General features: G+C 43.3%; 2 protein-coding genes across 3 annotated transcripts in view; one reads left to right on the top strand and one right to left on the bottom strand.

Annotated features, from left to right (window-relative positions):
* Window positions 1–12,971, bottom strand: part of LOC111970110 (ras-related protein rab7) — a 21,586-nt gene extending 8,615 nt beyond the window's left edge. The window contains exons 1-2 of one of the 2 annotated variants that reach the window (XM_023996630.2): window positions 12,636–12,971; window positions 2,104–2,166 (exon numbers count right to left, since the gene is read on the bottom strand). In XM_023996630.2, the coding sequence (XP_023852398.1) occupies window positions 2,104–2,156 (53 nt within the window). In that variant the 5' untranslated portion in view covers window positions 2,157–2,166; window positions 12,636–12,971. The remainder of the gene's footprint in view (window positions 1–2,103; window positions 2,167–12,635) is intronic. The other variant, XM_023996631.2, reaches the window with a different exon arrangement.
* LOC111970109 (fibroleukin) overlaps window positions 12,970–20,002 on the top strand; it is a 7,313-nt gene continuing 280 nt past the window's right edge. The window contains exons 1-7 of the mRNA XM_023996629.3: window positions 12,970–13,050; window positions 13,766–16,130; window positions 16,956–17,151; window positions 17,567–17,644; window positions 17,930–18,042; window positions 18,586–18,848; window positions 19,663–20,002. The exon at window positions 19,663–20,002 is cut by the window's right edge and continues 280 nt beyond it. Of these exons, the coding sequence (XP_023852397.1) occupies window positions 15,861–16,130; window positions 16,956–17,151; window positions 17,567–17,644; window positions 17,930–18,042; window positions 18,586–18,848; window positions 19,663–19,993 (1,251 nt within the window). The 5' untranslated portion in view covers window positions 12,970–13,050; window positions 13,766–15,860 and the 3' untranslated portion in view covers window positions 19,994–20,002. The remainder of the gene's footprint in view (window positions 13,051–13,765; window positions 16,131–16,955; window positions 17,152–17,566; window positions 17,645–17,929; window positions 18,043–18,585; window positions 18,849–19,662) is intronic.

Here is a 20,002-nt window from a genome sequence, read left to right as displayed (position 1 = left end):
CTGGTGACAGACATACAGTCACCCTTTAAACCTCCTATGCTCCTTTGAGACCCCTCTTTCAAAGTCACGGAGCTCTCTAATTCTAGCCATGGTAGCCAAAATAATGGGCAACTGGGCATTTGTATACATGACTGTAAGCATGACGGGATGTTTTAATTGCTTAATTAACTCAGGAACCACACCCACAGTGGGGCAAAAAAAGTATTTAGTCAGCCACCAATTGTGCAAGTTCTCCCACTTAAAAAGATGAGAGAGGCCTGTAATTTTCATCATAGGTACACTTCAACTATGACAGACAAAAATGGAAGAAATTTTTCCCCAGGAAAATCCACATTGTAGGATATTTAATTGAATTTATTTGAAACTAAGTTATGAGTGGAATAATAATATTTGGATCAATAACAAAGTTTGCTCAATACTTTGTTATATAGCCTTGTTGGAGCAGATGACAAGGTCAAACGTTTTCCTGTTATCGTTCACAAGGTTCACGACACCACTGTTGCTGTATTTTGGCCCCATTCCTCCATGCAGACTCTTAGAGCAGTGATTGACTTTTGGGCTCGTTGCTCTATAGGCACACGTCACTTTCAACTCCCCCAACATTTTCTATGGGTTTGAGATCGTGGAGACTGGCTAGGCCACTCCAGGACCTTGAAATGCTTCTTGCGAAGCCACTCCTTCGTTGCCCGGGCGGTGTGTTTGGGATCATTGTCATGCTGAAAGACCCAGCCACGTTTCATCTTCAATGCCCTTGCTGATGGAAGGAGGTTTTCACTCAAAATCTCACAATACATGGCCCCATTCATTCTTTCCTTTACACGGATCAGTCGTCCTGGTCCTTTTGCAAAAAACAGCCCCAAAGCATGATGTTTCCACCCCCATGCTTCACAGTAGGTATGGTGTTTTGGATGCAACTCAGCATTCTTTGTCCTCCAAACACGACGAGTTGAGGTTTTACCAAAAAGTTCTATTTTTGTTTCATCTGACATTCTCCCAATCTTCTTCTGGATCATCCAAATGCTCTCTAGCAAACTTCAGACGGGCCTGAACATGTACTGGCTTAAGCAGGGGACACGTCTAGCACTGCAGGATTTGAGTCCCTGGCGGCGTAGTGTGTTACTGATGGTAGGCTTTGTTACTTTGGTCCCAGCTCTCTGCAGGTCATTCACTCGGTCCCCCCGTGTGGTTCTGGGATTTTACTCCACCGTTCTTGTGATCATTTTGACCCCACGGGGTGAGATCTTGCGTGGAGCCCAGATCGAGGGAGATTATCAGTGGTCTTGTATGTCTTCCATTTCCTAATAATTGCTCCCACAGTTGATTATTTCAAACCAAGCTGCTTACCTATTGCAGATTCAGTCTTCCCAGCCTGGTGCAGGTCTACAATTTTGTTTCTGGTGTCCTTTGACAGCTCTTTGGTCTTGGCCATAGTGGAGTTTGGAGTGTGACTGTTTGAGGTTGTGGGACAGGTGTCTTTTATACTGATAACAAGTTCAAACAGGTGCCATTAATAACAGGTAACGAGTGGAGGACAGAGGAACCTCTTAAAAAGGCCTGTGAGAGCCAGAAATCTTGCTTGTTTGTAGGTGACCAAATACTTATTTTTCCACCATAATTTGCAAATAAATTCATAAAAAATCCTACAATGTGATTTTCTGGATTTCTTTTTCTCTTTTGTGTCTGTCATAGTTGAAGTGTACCTATGATGAAAATTACAGGCCTCTCTCATCTTTTTAAGTGGGAGAACTTGCACAATTGGTGGCTGACTAAATACTTTTTTTGCCCCACTGTAGGTGTGAGGTCCTGAGTTAATTAAGCAATTAAAACATCCCGTCATGCTTACAGTCATGTATACAAATGCCCAGTTGCCCATTATTTTGGCTACCATGGCTAGAATTAGAGAGCTCCGTGACTTTGAAAGAGGGGTCTCAAAGGAGCATAGGAGGTTTAAAGGGTGACCAAACAGCAGTCTGACTGTACAGGAAGACTGTAGTAGACTGCAGTTTCTAATGAATCTGGAATACCCAAACAGCAGTCTATTATCAAAGTGGAAAACGAAACACTGGTCAAACAGGAAGAGAACACAAATACTCGGTGACTAACCCAGAATCCCCAAGGATGATGACTTTCAGGAGCACTTTCTTCCTGGACGTCATTCTGTCGTGTCTGATGAGAGACCACACGCACAAAATCAGGGTTGCGTCTCAATCTCTCCTTCCTCCTGAAGTGTGCACTCGTKCACTACTCCCTACACATTTAAAAGCATTGTATTGATGTAGGCCAAGAGGGAGTTTCCATTTACCAGGCATTTCCTTTCAAATCCATACTTTGGGAGAAAGTTGATTATTTGGATACAACCCAGGACTTGGACTATGCACGCACGCACACGATGATTTAATAAGGCCCGCCATGATGTCTTAGTTAAAAAATTATATATATTTTGTATAATTTTTTCTTCCAAATGACTAAAACCAAATCGAAACTGTGTAGACATTATAATGTATGTTCAATGTGTCCAACTCGCTAACAATCATCAAAACTAAAGCTAATAAGGGAGCATCCGAAATTCCAGAAATTATGGATAGCGGATCATTATTTGCACATTTTGACAGCGAGGAAATAACACATTTTCAGCAAGGCCCTACTGGGGTCCAGACCATGGTGAAGACCAAACGGGCCCCCGGGGCAAATTAGTTTGACACCCCTGCCCTACCTAAACACAAAAACATGCACACACCTGGAAAAAMGTAGTTCTTGCAAGTATATTGACCTGATTTCTCTAGACATTTTATATTTTTCAAATAGTTTCAAACTGATTGCTGGGGTTGAAATTAGAGGTCGACCGATTAAATCGGGGTCGATTTCAAGTTTTCATAACAATCGGAAATCGGTATTTTTGGGCGCCGATTTGCCAATTATWAATTTTTCTTTTTACACCTTTATTTAACTAGGCAAGTTAGTTAAGAACACATTCTTATTTTCAATGACGGCCTAGGAACGAGGCAGAACGACAGATTTTTAACCTTGTCAGCTCGGGGGATCCAATCTTGCAACCTTACAGTTAACTAGTCCAATGCTCTAACACCTGATTACATTGCACTCCACGAGGAGCCTGCCTGTTACGCGAATGCAGTAAGCTAAGGTAAATTGCTAGCTAGCATTAAACTTATCTTATAAAAAACAATCAATCAATGACTGTCATTGCTCCAATGTGTACTTAACCATAAACATCAATACCTTTCTTAAAATCAATACACAAGTATATATTTTTAAACCTGCATATTTAGCTAAAAGAAGTCCAGGTTAGCAGGCAATATTAACCAGGTGAAATTGTGTCATTTCTCTTGCGTTCATTGCACGCAGAGTAAGGGTATATGCAACAGTTTGGGCCGCCTGGCTCTTTGCGAACTAATTTGCCAGAATTTTACGTAATTATGACATAACATTGAAGATTGTGCAATGTAACAGGAATATTTAGACTCGTGGATGCCACCCGTTATCTAAAATATGGAACGGAATAAACGTTTTGTTTTCGAGGAGATAGTTTCCGGATTAGTCAAAGGTATATGGTTTAGAAAGAAATAGTCGACGCGTTATAATTCCTGTAATAACTTGCGGCTGAACTTGAAAGGGGTTCCTTCGTTATTTTACCGTTCATGTCTTCCATAGAGAATGTCTTGATCTACTTCAAATAAGGTCTGTGTTTCGCGGAGGAGCAGACTGACAGGGGTCCATGCAGACAAGCTCTGCTTTCTACACTACAACCCAAAACTTCTTAACTGGGAATATTGAAGACCCATGAAAGCTGGTGGTTCGTTTTAACATATGTTCTCATGTTATTTGAGACTAAATAGATTTTATTTATGTATTATATTAAGTAAAAAAAATGTCATTGTTCATTCAGTATTGTTGCAATTGTCATTATTACAAAAGTGTGTGTGTGTATGATATATTATATTATATACACTGCTCAAAAATTTAGTAACACTTAAACAACACAATGTAACTCCAAGTCATCACACTTCTGTGAAATAAACTGTCCACTTGAAGCAACACTGATTGACAATAAATTTCACATGCTGTTGTGCAAATGGAATAGACAACAGGTGGAAATTATATCAATTAGCAAGACACCCCCAATAAAGGAGTGTTCTGCAGGTGGTGACCACAGACCACTTCTCAGTTCCTATCTTCCTGGCTGATGTTTTGTCACTTTTGAATGCTGGCGGTGCTTCACTCTAGTGGTAGCATGAGACGGAGTCTACAACCACACAAGTGCTCAGGTAGTGCAGCTCATCCAGGATGGCACATCAATGCGAGCTGTGGCGAAGAGGTTTGCTGTTGTCTGTCAGCGTAGTGTCCAGAGCATGGAGGCGCTACCAGGACAAACCAGTACATCAGGAGACGTTGAGGAGGCCGTAGAGAAAAACCACCAGCAGCAGGACCGCTACCTCCGCCTTTGTGCAAGGAGGAGCACTGCCAGAGCCCTGCAAAATGACCTCCACAGGCCACAAATGTGCATGTGTCTGCTCAAACGGTCAGAAACAGACTCCATGAGGGTGGTATGAGGGCCCGACGTCCACAGGTGGTTGTGCTTACAGCCAACAACCGTGCAGGACGTTTGGCATTTGCCAGAGAACACCAAGATTGGCAAATTGCCACTGGCGCCCTGTGCTCTTCACAGATGAAAGCAGGTTCACACTGAGCACATGTGACAGACGTGACAGTCTGGAGACGCAGTGGAGAACGTTCTGCTGCCTGCAACATCTTCCAGCATGACCGGTTTGGCGGTGGGTCAGTCATGGTGTGGGGTGGCATTTCTTTGGGGCCACACAGCCCTCCATGGGCTCGCCAGAGGTAGCCTGACTCCATTAGGTACCGAGATGAGATCCTCAGACCCTTGTGAGACCATATGCTGGTGCGGTTGGCCCTGGGTTCCTCCTAATGCAAGACAATGCTAGACCTCATGTGGCTGGAGTGTGTCAGCAGTTTCCTGCAAGAGAAGGCATTGAGCTATGGACTGGCCCGCCCGTTCCCAGACCTGAAGCCAATTGAGCACATCTGGACATCATGTCTCGCTCCATCCACCAACGCCACGTTGCACCACAGACTTCCAGGAGTGGCGGATGCTTTAGTCCAGGTCTGGGAGGAGATCCCTCAGGAGACCATCCGCCACCTCATCAGGAGCATGCCCAGGCRTTGTAGGGAGGTCATACAGGCACGTGGAGGCCACACACACTACTGAGCCTCATTTTGTCTTATTACATCAAAGTTGGATCAGCCTGTAGTGTGGTTTTCCACTTTAATTTTGAGTGTGACTCCAAATCCAGACCTCCATGGGTTGATAAATTAGATTTCCATTGATAATTTTTGTGTGATTTTGTTGTCAGCACATTCAACTATGTAAAGAAAAAAGTTTTTAATAAGAATATTTCATTCATTCAGATCTAGGATGTGTTATTTTAGTGTTCCCTTTATTTTTTTGAGCAGTGTATATATATATATATATATATAAATACTTWTTTTTATTTTTTTTATCGGCATCGGCTTTTTTTGTCCTCCAACAATCGGTATCGGTGTTGAAAAATCATAATCGGTCGACCTCTAGTTGAAATCCATAGCTTCGCACAATGAGCGTCAGAAAATGCTATAATGTGTGTGATTTAGCACTGTGTGTACTGTATAGTCAGTGCTATTCCACTGGGCATCAGACTTGAACTCCATTCCAGTCATGTGTTCCCTAATCTCTCTCTCACACACACACACACACACACCACACACAGAGTCTGAGGACTAGATCATGTTTCCCGTCAAAGGCGAGAGAACGACACAACCATAAAACTCTACTCTTTCCCAATCACTTCCAGGGTGGCCGTTCCCAAACTGCAGTTTTAATAAGTGATTATGCTTCAATACTAATGGCAAACATCCTAACTTTGAGGGCACATTCTCTCAATGGAGAAATCTAGGTGAGATCTCTCACAAAGGCACACACACCTGGTGCAGTGTCATGGGAAAGAACCCAGCCCAGTCCTATCTGGCACTGACTGAGATAAGGGATAATAGAAAAGCCCCCCAATGTTATACTGAAACAATGATGAGTGACCCATTCAAATCCATCTTGTGTTTATCATGGGAAACAACAATGTAACAGCCAGGCCAACAGTCAGATGAATGAGTACAACAGCCTTTGTCCGGCCTATTACCATCAAGATATATGTCCGTCTAAACAAAGAGAGTAACTAGCCAGTTATTAATTTAGGAGGAAAGACATGACTGTTTAGGCTACCGCTACACAATCCCCAACATTCCCCTGCATGTACTATCCATTAGGCTTGGGCGGTCTCCAGACTGTCATACCAACCTTGTGCCATACAGGGATATTCGGTAATACTGGCACTGGACAGGGGCACTACTTTCAGACCACACAGCCTCGAATCCGAAGGTTAACAATGCTAACAAATACGTATACAATCCCATAGAGAACTCTACCTAAATGCTAACAAGGACAATGTGAACATTTCATACAGTCTCTGACAAACTATTTGCAGGTAGGGATGGGCATGAGTAATCAAGTACTCAAGTACTTGAACGGACGTCAAATCTCGACCTTCAACCAGAGATTTTTTTAATTCAATACTGTAAAACTATTTGGTGGAATGTGATTTGTGGCTGCCCGAACGGGCAAGTGAAATTGTCTTGACCACTTTAATTTGCTTTGACTCTAGTGTTCCATTTGTACATGTGCATTGGCGGGGCACAACAAAAAAGAAACCAAGTCAAACATCACACTGTTCTTCCCCCTCTGTGTCTCATTCACTCACATGTGCTGAGTGCGCACACAAGATCCCGTTAGGCCAACAGAAATAAATGCCTATAAAAACATAGACAGGTTCCACACTGAAAATATGCAAAAACATTAGCTTGACAAAGACAGAGCATATTTTCATCAGAATCATTAAGCCTGGGCCTACTCACCAAGCAGATGTCCTGGCCATAATTCATCCCCATGCAGTGTTCAATGTGGAATTGTTCATCCATTTTGAAAATTCCAAAGAACAGGCAGAATAAACTAAATCGAATATCTGTATATTGAAAAGACACATTTTGGTTTGTAACACAGAAAAAAAATTGTCTTTCAACTCGCTAAATTGAGACCCGTTTTAAATGATCACAGAGAATAACTGTTCCAGGCACGAGATRCGMAKYRMTKCGYACTGGAAACTTTTTTTATTAGGAAAAATATTCTGGTCAATTTAAATTCTGTTATATTAAATCATATATTTTTTTACTATAAAATAGCTGTGACTTGACAAGGACTCAGGAAAAAACGAGCATCTTGTCTACTAAATTAACAAAACAAGGCTATGCCACAGCACAGCCATAGTCTTCTACAAGCCACCCTTTGCTTTGATGACAGCTTTGCACTCTTGGCATTCTCTTAACCAGCTTCACCTGGAATGCTTTTCCAACAGTCTTGAAGGAGTTCCCACATATGCTGAGCACTTGTTGGCTGCTTTTCCTTCACTCTTCCAACTCATCCCAAACCATCTTAATTGGCTTGAGGTTGGGTGATTGTGGAGGCCAGGTTATCTGATGCAGAACTCCATCACTCTCCATCTTGGTCAAATAGCCCTTACAAGGTCTGGAGGTGTGTTGGGTCATTGTCCTGTTGAAAAACAKATGATATGGGATGGTGTGTCGCTGCAGAATGCTGTGGTAGCCATGCTGGTTAAGTGTGCCTTGAATTCTAAATAAATCCCAGTGTCACCAGCAAAGTACCCCCACACTATCACACCTCCATGCTTCACGGTGGGAACCACACATGCAGAGTTCATCCGTTCACCTACTCTGCATCTCACAATTTACCAGATTGACTGACCTTCATGTCTTAAAGTAATGATGGACTGTCATTTCTTGCTTATTTGAGCTGTTCTTGCCATATAATGAACTTTGTATTTTACCAAATAGGGCTATCTTCTGTATACCACCCCTACCTTGTCACAACACAACTGATTGGCTCAAACGCATTAAGGAAAGAAATTTCACAAAATAACTTAAGACACACCTGTTAATTGAAATGCATTCCAGGTGACTACCTCATGAAGCTGGTTGAGAGAATGCTAAGATGTAGAAAATATAAAAAATAAAGAAAAACCCAGGAATGAGTAGGTGTCCAAACTTTTGACTGGTACTGTATATGTATATGTACACTACCGTTCAAAAGTTTGGGGTCACTTAGGAATGTCCTTGTTTTTGAAAGAAAAGCAATTTTTTTGTCCATTAAAATATCAAATTGATCAGAAAGAGGATGTAGACATTGTTAATGTTGTAAATGACTATTGTAGCTGGAAACGGCTGATTTTTTAATGGAATATCTACATAGGCGTACAGAGGCCCATTATCAGCAACCATCAATCCTGTGTTCCAATGGCACATTGTGTTAGCTAATCCAAGTTTATCATTTTAAAAGGCTAATTGATCATTAGAAAACCCTTTTGCAAATATGTTAGCACAGCTGAAAACTGTTGTTCTGATTAAAGAAGCAATACAACTGGCCTTCTTTAGACTAGATGAGTATCTGGAGCATCAGCATTTGTGGGTTCGATTACAGGCTTTAAATGGCCCGAAACAAGACCTTTCTTCTGAAACTCGTCAGTCTATTCTTGTTCTGAGAAATTAAGGCTATTCCATGCGAGAAATTGCCAAGAAACTGAAGATCTCGTACAGCGCTGTGTACTACTCCCTTCACAGAACAGCGCAAACTGGCACTAACCAGAATAGAAAGAGGAGTGGGAGGCCCCGGTACACAACTGAGCAAGAGGACAAGTACATTAGAGTGTCTAATTTGCGAAACAGACGCCTCACAAGTCCTCAACTGGCAGCTTCATTAAATAGTACCCACAAAATACCAGTCTCAACGTCAACAGTGAAGAGGCGACTCCGAGATGCTGGCCTTCTAAACGGCTATGTACAAATACCACGGTATACCGCCCAAGCCTACCATCCATCCACAGCCCTCACTCCACTCACCCTTAATTAATTAAGTGAAACACAGGGATGTCCCATCTGCCCAAAGCCTGACACTTCTCTCCATTTTCAGAGCTGATACTTGTAAAAAAAAAAGTTCCAAAATAACAACACTTACACAACCCCCTGGACAGTGGTCACTGTCTTTCTCTCTCTCTCTGTGTGTATTGTACCAGCTGTGGCTCTGTGGGGTCAAAGCCTAGAAACAGGGTAAGTGACCCTTCGTGTCCAGGACCTGTGATCCACTTTTAGTCTCGGTCTGTGAACAAGCCATAGCCATTAACAAGCCCTGTGTTTCTATTGATAACCTACTAACTAGGCCTCTGGATCTGTACTCATAATACAACCCATAGGCGACCGCCAGCAGACATCTAACTACAGACAACTGCTCCACCTGTGAGACATTTAAAGATTGTTTAGCCATACTCATAAATCCAACATTAATATGATAATGACAAATGGCGGCTATATTTACAAACAGTCTTAACTTACGGCACTGCTCAGACACCAGAGTTGGCCAAACACTCTAGTTCTCCTCTGAGTACAAGAACCCCTTCAGTCCTCCTGCTCTGCTCTCCATTAACTTGTTTGGGATAGGGGGCAGCATTTTCACATTTGGATGAAAAGCGTGCCCAGAGTAAACTGCCTGCTACTCAGTCCCAGTTGCTAATATATGCGTATTATTAGTAGATTTGGATAGAAAACACTCTGACGTTTTTAAAACTGTTTGAATGATGTCTGTGAGTATAACAGAACTCACATGGCAGGCGAAAACCTGAGAAAAATCCAACCAGGAAGTGGGAAAACTGAGGTTTGTAGTTTTTTTAAACTCTTGGCCTATCGAATACACAGTGTCTATGGGGTCATATTGCACTTCCTACGGCTTCCACTAGATGTCAACCGTCTTTAGAACCTTGTTTGATGCTTCTACTGTGAAGTGGGGGTGAATGAGAGGGGATTGAGTAAGGTCTCTCCCAGAGTGCCACGAGCTGACCATGCGCGCTCATGTGAGAGTTAGCTGGAGTTCCATTGCATTTCTGAAGACAAAGGAATTCTCCGGTTGGAACATTATTGAAGATTTGTTAAAAACATCCTAAAGATTGATTCTATACTTCGTTTGACATGTTTCCACGGACTGTAAAGGAACTTTTTGTCTGCTCCTAGTGATCGCGCCTCTTGAATTTGGAATACTGGGCTAAACGCGCTAATAAAAAGGAGGTGTTTGGACATAAATTATGAACTTTATCGAACAAATCAAACATTTATTTTGGAACTGGGATTCCTGGGAGTGCATTCTGATGAAGATCATCAAAGGTAAGTGAATATTTATAATGCTATTCTGACTTCTGTTGACTCCAAAACATGGCGGATATCTTTATGGCTTATTTGGGCTCTGAGCGCTGTACTCAGATTATAGCATGGTGTGTTTTTTCCGTAAAGTGTTTTTGAAATCTAACACAGCGGTTGCATTAAGGAGAAGTATATCTTTAATTCTGTGAATAACACTTGTATCTTTTATCGATGTTTATTATGAGTATTTCTGTAAATTGATGTGGCTCTGTGCAAATTCACAGGATGTTTTGGAGGCAAAGCCAAATGTAAACTCAGGTTTTTGGATATAAATATGAACTTGATCGAACAAAACCTACATGTATTGCGTAACGTTGTCCCGGGAGTGTCATCTGATGAAGAATATCAAAGGTTAGTGATTAATTGTATCTCTATTTCTGCTTTTTGTGACTCCTCTCTTTGGTTGGAAAATCGCTGTATGCTTTCTGTGACTAGTTGCTGACCTAATATAATGATATGTTCTGCTTTCGCCAAAAAGCCCTTTTGAAATCGGACACTGCGGTTGGATTAACGAGAATTTTATATTTAAAATGGTGTCTAATACTTGTATGTTTGAGAAATTTGAATTATGAGATTTCTGTTGATTGAATTTGGCGCCCTGCAATTTCATTGGCTGTTGGCGAGGGGTTCGGAACCCCGGTCCTAGACAGGTTAACTAGTGAAGTGTGGTGAGGTAGGGGCCATTTTTGAATACTTTGATGAAAATCCTCGCTTTCTGACTTCTTTGAAGAACTCATTGGCTATCCAACACTTATGACCTGTGTTTACCCAAAGGAAACAAGGAATAAAGAGCAAACTTTTAAAGCATTCGAACAGGGCCAGTGTATTGACTCTGGAGCGTGGAGAACAGCCCTTCAGGATGCCCCACTGTGCATGCCAACACCACAGTCTCCTACATGACTACCAGAGAAGACTACTGACCATTGACCTCCAACTCAGAGAGGCTAGGGGTCAGGTAGCCTTGAGTTCCAGCATGTATAGAGGTTCTCCATAACGTGAAGAATGGATTCCTAAAATACTGGGTTGATCGTCTGACTGTGATCGCTAGACTAGGCAGTAAATCATGGTTATATTTCACATTTCATGGTCATTAATATAGTATGCATTGTTCTCTTGTGGGAGTAGCATGACATCATGCATAACATGATGACTCCAGCAAATCCCAAACAGTGTTCTTTGGTTATGGTCTGATGCCCTCTGTCCATGATGTTGGATTCTAAACACTGCACAGGGAGGGAGAGGTGGAGAGACAGCTGGAACCAGTTACTTCAGTGATTTGTATGCACATACACCCAGATACAGCGGCACATTCAGACACAAACAAAGTCTAAATATAGGCTAGATGTGTTGTGCATAAATAACCCTGATGAGATTAACTCATTTCCAAACATGTCACATACTTAACACCCTCAATGGTACCAGGTTGACAGCTGCACCTGAGTCCCTGCTAGTGTGACTCCCGCAGCTGGAGATACTGTGAGTGTGACACAGTGATGCTCTAACGAGGGGAAAGGTCATCTCTATGCTGACAAAATGTCTAGCTGGAAAGCACAGTATCATGCCTATGTTGTAGTGGAACTATAACCAACACTAACTGAATATAACCAACATACAAATTAATATTTGTCATAATATAAACCAGTATAATTGTTAAGTTGTATTTATAGGAATCCTACTGTAAAGTTAGTTGTTACTGTAACAACCCCAGTCCTCGCCTAATCTGCAACCCATGACACTGCATTATAGAAGTCGGATCACATGGGAGAAAGATTTCCACAAGCTCACGACCGACAAGACGTTTGTTTTACAACCGACTCACTGAGATCCTACGTGTGACATATCAAACAAACAATGCATGAATCAATCTTTTGTACAAAGAAATGATATGTAATGTTCCATAAAATGTTGTTTTGAACCATGGAAGCTTAGCTATTTGGAATGTACTGAAACTACAATTTGCGGCGTCGTTGTTGTTCAAACTCCATTTCAAGTGGTTATTAATGGACAACAGAAAATATTTTCGGTCATGTCCACATTAGAACGCAATGTTCACTCCGTCGGAGCTGACAGGACAGGAGGCCCACGGCTACACCGTCCCCGACCTATTGCTCAATTCGTCTGCAAGAGGCCGCCCCACTATGACGGTCGCCCATTTCTTTTATTCCCCCGTTAGACCATGAACAAAAGCTTTCCGTATGAAATAATGTTATATTATGTCGCAGTCATTAGCTAGTTAATTACATCTCAGAGCTTACCTTCAACTTCCAACACACCAGGCCGCTGTATCGACTCAGGTGAGCCTCTTGTTGAATTTGAATAACTGTCACGAGCAAAATAGATAGCTAGTTAATGCGTTAGCTAGATTGCACAGTTAAAATGTTAATGTATCGAGTTGGTTTCTGCAGCTTGCGATGCTTATCTCTCTTTGATATTCAGCTTCCCCGATAAGTATTTTCAGATTCCCTTCACATTAGTGTAAATACATATATCTAGCTATATAATTTTTGTTCAGATTTTGTTGTCTTGTCTTTTGCCCTGGTTTCTTTTCGCGACTGATTTTTTTTCTCTCACTTCCTCCAAAACAACTAGTCTTGCGTCACCGCGCTGTAACGTAATCACGCACAAACAGGATACACCACGCCCACTTACTGCACCAGAGATGGATCTATAGTAAGTTTGTAAATACCTTAGCTTTTTTTGACTGTACAAATGTATCTCTTCTTAAAGTTCTCCAAATTGCAATAGCACATTTGCGCTGATATAACATGCCAGGCTAAAGAACACCATGAGCATTAGGAGAGAAGCAGACAGCACCTAAACATGTCTTTATGGAAGATACATTTTGTTTTGGAAAAAAGAACAGCAGACTACCCAAAGCAGACTGTCTCGAAACATACCACACATTTGTAGTATATAGTCCATAGCATAATATATCCCCTAGCCTTTATCTGGAAGAGTAGCCTATTTTGTTTTTTATGTAGGGCTGAAAATGTAGTTTAGGAGCGCTATTGGTTATTATCACATTTCTGTGATGAAGACAGCAAATATGAGCACCACTAGAGGGCAGTCTTCGTTAATTTCTGGCAGAGGCTCTGAATAGTGGTGAAGAGGGCGTTCTTGTGCAGGCCAAAAATCATCTCCAGTACTGATTTTTTGGGGGGGCCTTTTGATAGAACTGATCTACTCATAATTACTATCTTGCCTGAGCATCATCATCACCACAGATGTTGAGGAGCTACTCTCTGTTGTATCTACTGTCTGCAGCTGAATGATTTGTATAATGAATCTCATAAGTCAAATATACAATTATATTCAATCAAGGCTCCTTAATAGAACTCTCTGATTCTAACTCAAGGTTCTGTTCTATGTCTGTTTTTTTATCTAGAATGCAGCTGCTCAGCTCTGTACTTCATCATCAAAGTGCTGTTGTGTCCAGTCTTACCCTGATATTTTCTGAGATCCTGAACTCCCTGAAGTCATTCAGTCCTCCATGCTTGTCTGTGCATTCAAAGAAGGGACACTGGGACAGGGATGATGGACTGCTCTCCATTCCTGACTGACTGAACACGTACTGGGGGGGGGGGGGGCGTGGTTGAAGTATGCAAACTGTCTGACAGTGAAAGGGAAAAGGCCAAAGGGAATGGGGGTCAGTTCACTGGAAGTGTCTTTGCCCCTTGGCTGTGGGCAGACTGTGTGTTCGTGGGGTGTGTATTCTGTTAGTGCGTCCATTTGGCACATCCTAATGAGCAGTGGTGGAAAAAGTACCCAATTGCCATACTTGAGTAAAAGTATAGATACCTTAATAGAAAGTTACTCAACTAAAAGTGGAAGTTTTACTTAAAGTACGACTTGAGTAAATGTCTAAAAGTATTTGGTTCTAAGTATCAAAAGTAAATGTATAAATCATTTCAAATCACTTGTATTTTAAGCAAAGCAGACGGCACCATTTTCTTGTTTTTAAAAGTACGTATAGCCAGGGGCACACTCCAATACTCAGACATATTTTACAAAAGATGCATTTGTGTTTAGTGAGTCTGCCAGATCAGAGGCAGTAGGGATGACCAGGGATGTTCTCTTGATAAGTGTGTGAATTGGACAATTTTCCTGTCCTGTTAAGCATTCAAAATGTAACGAGCACTTTTGGGTGTCAGGGAAAATGTAGGGAGTAAAAAGTACGTTATTTTCTTTCGGAATGTAGTGAAGTAAAAGTTGCCCAAAATATAAATAGTAAAGTAAAGTACAGATACTCCCAAAAACTACTTAAGTACTTAAGTACTTTACACCACTGCTAATGAGTCGGGATGACCCTAGTGTTAATGGACGAATTCCTGACTGCTCTACACTATTGAGTGCCTAGTCTTAAGACCTGGTAGGAACTTAGTTGGTAAACACGTCCAGCAATAAAGTAAAGGTATGGGGGGAGGATATACAAGAGAGGGTAGTGCTAGAAAGGATTTGGCCTCTTGGAGGAAAAACGTCACAAATATACACATACACATTTTTCACACAGACACACATTATCAGGGGAGAGTTAAAGGCAGGCACTGACTGTCAGATGGAAAGATAGAGAGAGAGAGAGAGAGAGAGGAGAAAAAGAGAGAGGGAGGTAGGAGGGGGAGGAACATGTGACTTGAGCATGTGTGTGAGATAAGAGACAAATGGAGAGGCGAGTAAAAATCCAGTGTACTGAAAATGTCTGTTCATTTGAGATAGGGATGCAACTCTACAACAAGCTCCTCGAACACTCCTCTGGTTTCTGTGTCCATAAACTGTGTGAGAGGGAGAGAGAGAGAGTCAGAGAGAGAGAGGGAGAGAGCGAGAGAGTCAGAGAGAGAGAGAGAGAGAGAGGGAATGGGTCAAGGAGATGGATGGATTGTGTGTGACCGTGTGTCCGTGCATGTGTCCGTGCGTGTGTATGTGTGAATCAGGAGGTGTGTGCGTTAGTGCGTGCCAGACAGCAAAGAGAGGCGCAGTTATCTAGGAATTTGAGCCAAAAGAACCTCACTAACAGAAAGAGAGAGAGAAAGAGAAACAGAGGGAGAGAGAAAAAATAGGAAGAGAAGTCGAGAGGATGAAATAGGTATATAGATAGAAAGAGACAGACACAGAGATCGGGATTACAGTAAGATTAGATCAAAAAAAGAGATAGACATGGAGAGACAGAAAAAGATGAAGAAGTTCACACAGAAATAGAAGAAGGTTATATGAGCAGAGAGTGGAGGGACACCATCCAAGGCTTCAAACAAAGCATCAAGCCAACAGACTCAGGAGTGGAGTAGAAACCCATCAAGTACAACAAAAAAGAAAAAATAAGGACAAGTGRCACCAAAGAGGTGTGGGCACCCAAATCCAAGAGGCTGGCAAGGCGGAACAGCTTTAAGGTGAAAACCGGTGTCGGGAGGCACAGTAAACGGCGAAACTCAGAGGTGCCTGAGAGACTGAATTCTGCCAGCTTTTCAAATTCTTTTAGGAGTTTTCCCATGATTCTACTGGGCTCAATCGGCGTGGTCCCACTACTGCTGTCCCTGTGTGTGGGGGCCGTGTTGTCCCCCCCAGACGCACCCCCGGTCTGTCCCCACCCCCCTTGCAGGGACAGTCTGGTGGCCGCTCCGCCTGCGAGGATAGGGTCAGGGGGGTGTGAGGGGAGCCCGGGGACGGCGGGCTGCAGGGTGGTGGTTGCCCCCCTGGCTGCCTCCGACCCCCCTCTGAGGGAGGAACACAGACAAGAAGTCCGACAGGTCCAGCCCGAGGTGAGTGACATCACCAGGTCAATCTGAGGTCATTTCCTGTGCTTTTCCCAGTAGAATGAGTGAGGTATTGATATAACTGACTCAGGTATTGTACACACCAAACAATGAGCATTCTGAGCTGGGTGGCACAGAGGAAGGCCTGGACAATGTTTGCTCGGTAGGGGTGATTAGATAATGCTGGTGCAGAGTCTCTGAGTCTGACACACCATGTCCCTCTTGTTTGTGTGGCAGGGGTGTAAAGTTTAGGCCGCTGAAACAGTGACAATGGACATAACGTCACTCAGCCATTTGAAATGGAATTGAGCCCAACTCTATAGCATAGTGGCATAGACACCCACTGGGTACACATTGGTTGAATCAATGTTTCCACGTAATTTAAATGAAATTATATAGAACCAACGTGAAATAGACGTTGAATTGACRTCTGTGCCCAGTGGGTAGTGTCTGGTGTCGTAAGCATTAGTGTCAGTGGTATAGTATGTGGAGAGCGGGCAACAGGTCCCTACTCTGGGGATTAGGGGCACCCTTCACTTGGCACCACTTGACAGATGCTTTCCAAAGATAACAATCAAAGAGAGAGTAAAATTAGGCTTGGGTTTATAAATGTCCTCATCATATGGCTTTGCTGAGCTCATGCAATGACAGGTGTTCCACTGACATGGCTAGGAGGGATGTAAGCGTGACTGAGTGATTGAGTCTGTGGCAGTCATCTACTTTGCATGCCTTAGTGTCGGTTTGTGTTTGTGTGATGTGACTGTAAATGCTGGTACATGCTTGTGTGTGTGTGTCATGTCATGACTGTAATGCTGTGTGTGGTCTCTGCAGGCAGGGGATGTGTCGGAGCGTCTGTTCCAGTTGCAGCGATGTATGCATTCCTTCCAGGAGCCGGGGGCCCCCAGGGACCAGGGAGGCCAGGGAGGGGACACGCTAGTGGCCATTCTGGCTCTGATGGCTGCAGTGCTGACAGAGTGTGACCTCCACTGTCACAGCCAGGCCCTCAGGGCTATGGCCAGACGACTGGGTGAGGAGCATGGCGAACACACACACACACACATACACACACAGATGCACACATTGTTACTACCTATCTTCTCTCTTTCTGTGTATCCTCCTGTTCATTCTCTTGATCCCTCTCCACACAATGACGGTGTCTCTCCTATCTCATTAGAGGGCCACACACACTCACAGTTAACAAAGTCGTAGTGAGGCCTGGTCTGTGCCGGTCAGAGGTGAGTGCACAGGAATGCAAGGCTCTGTGTGGGATGAGTAAGGCAGATAGATAGTTCACTGGTATCTCACAACCCAGTGCACAACTCTTTAACCTTCACAAAACCACCATATAACTTCTACAACAGATCAGAAGATAACTGCTATATGTAACTACAGTGGGATGGGTCCTCAATCTCACACAACCTCTTCTTGTTTTATGTGTTTAGAGGGGGCAGCGGTTGGGAGAGAGGGAGAGAAAGACTTGCTACTACTATTGAGAAGCATCACACAACACCCTCCAACAGGTGAGAGCAGTGTGTGTGTGTGTGTGTGTGTGTGTGTGTGTGTGTGTGTGTGTGTGTGTGTGTGTGTGTGTGTGTGTGTGTGTGTGTGTGTGTGTGTGTGTGTGTGTGTGTGGGGGGGGGGAGTTGTGTCTCTGTGTGTGTGTGTGTGTGTGTGTGTGTGTGTGTGTGTGTGTGTGTGTGTGTGTGTGTGTGTGTGTGTGTGTGAGTGTGTACTTGAGTGCATGTGTGCGCATGTGCGTACAAAATATACAGATGTAAGAGCGCAAGTGTGTGTGTGTGTTGCAGTGGCCCCCTCAGCGAGGCTGCATCCTCAGGACTGTGCTGAGATCTATCATTTGGGGATCAGAGAGAACGGAATCTACACCATCCAGCCTGACCCACACAGACCTGCAGTCGAGGTACCACCTAATACTTACACACACAAAATGCAAACAACCTGTTTACTGTATGTGTGTTATGCACCATCTGTAGAGCTTGGAGGGGAACATACAGCGAGAAAAAACAGACAAGGAGGGAGCTGACGTTACAGATTACAGTAGTAAAGTAGCCTTGCTTGTGCAAGCTAGAACGGCTCACAGGAGCAGGAGCCTATCTCCTGTTTCTGTAGCATAAGGCAGCTTGATGTACAGGTACACCCCCTGGACAGGATGCTAGTCTATCACAGGGCCTTACCCCAAATATATCTCTTTACTGCTGAGTGCTAAGCAGAGACGCACCGTGTTCCATTTTTACAGTCTTTGGTATGACTCGGCTGGGGATGGAACTCCCAACCTTCCAATCTCAAACCACAAGGCCACTGATTACAGAAAAATGTCTCAATGCGTTACATACTGTATCTCAATAATCACCCCGTATATTCTCTCTATTATTGGCAATGGTCAGGGAATCTTCATCATTATTGCGTCGGATGTCCAAGAGTTGTTACCTTTGCCTCTCCCCAGGCAGAGTGTGACATGGAGACGGCAGGCGGAGGGTGGACGATGTTCCAGCGTCGGAGAGATGGCTCGGTGGACTTCAATCGGACGTGGCAGGAGTACCGCGAGGGTTTTGGTTCCCCACAGGGAGAACACTGGCTAGGGAACGCAGCGCTGCATGCTCTCACCAACACTGGTCAACACCTACTGCGTATTCAACTGGAGGACTGGCACAAGCAGAAACGCCAAGCCACCTACAACACCTTTAGAGTGGCAACAGAGACACAGAAGTAATGGAAACACACAGATAGATAGGAAGACTAAGATATACAGTGTATATTATACACAAATTAAATAAATAGTTTTCCTCAAAATCAAAGATTACCAAATATATTTTTATTTTATTTTACAAAAGTGGGATAATGTCAAGATCAGTTCAGGTCCCACGGCATCTGAATGGGAGGATAGGCACAGCCTGAAATTAGACAGTGCCTATCTTTAATGCAAGTATCTGGATCTACACAACTGATGGAGTATGACGTGGACTCATCTCAACATTAGACCCCTTTTGACATCAGTAAACATCTGACAAACTTTGATTTTGGAGTGAACATAGTATCTCTTTAACATATAATACACTAATACACTCATGGTGTTATGCTGTGTTCATAACCAAGTGGGAAGGTGGCATTTTCCAGATGTGAAGTAATAAATATGAGTTGGATGCATTCACATGCTTTGAACTCATTGAGATTGGCTAATGGCTAACAAGTTGCGGCAACCATCAACTAAAAGTACAGCTGTCGTGCTCTATTGTTCTAATTATTTTGTTCAAAAACACTTTTAATAGATAGCTTTTTATAAATTGTATTTTGTTGTTGGATTTAACTGCCGAAAATCCTGTTATTGAGGTAATTTCCTTAGTAGGTGACATCAGAGGTCAGTATGTGGGAGAAGACGGAGATCAGGGATGATAGAGGAGTGTCCCACTAGTAATTACCAGTTGGAGGGGCGTTCAAGTGTATTTTCCTAGTCGTATGTAGTAAATACCACCTTCCCACTTGGTTATGAACGCTGAGTAAATGTTGTCTCTCCTTCTCCCAGGTACCGTCTGACAGCACGGGAGTACTCTGGTGACGCGGGAAATGCCCTGAGCTACAGCAAACGCTACAACCACGACGGCCGACCGTTCAGCACCAACGACCGTGATCACGACCGCTACACCTCGGGGAACTGTGCGCAGTACTACGGTGCGGGCTGGTGGTTCGATGCTTGCCTGGCGGCTAACCTGAATGGACGGTACTACCGCGGGCGCTACAGCGGGCTGACCAACGGCATTTACTGGGGCACCTGGTACATCCTGACAGACAGCCACAGTGGAGAGCGCTACTCCTTTAAGAGTGTGGAGATGAAGACACGCCCACGCAACATCTAATAAAGAATG

The sequence above is a fragment of the Salvelinus sp. IW2-2015 genome, linkage group LG11 (genome assembly GCF_002910315.2).
Source record: "Salvelinus sp. IW2-2015 linkage group LG11, ASM291031v2, whole genome shotgun sequence".
Taxonomy (NCBI): Eukaryota; Metazoa; Chordata; class Actinopteri; order Salmoniformes; family Salmonidae; genus Salvelinus; species Salvelinus sp. IW2-2015.
Note: the sequence above shows the minus strand (reverse complement) of the source record. Positions and strands in the feature narration are given on the sequence as shown.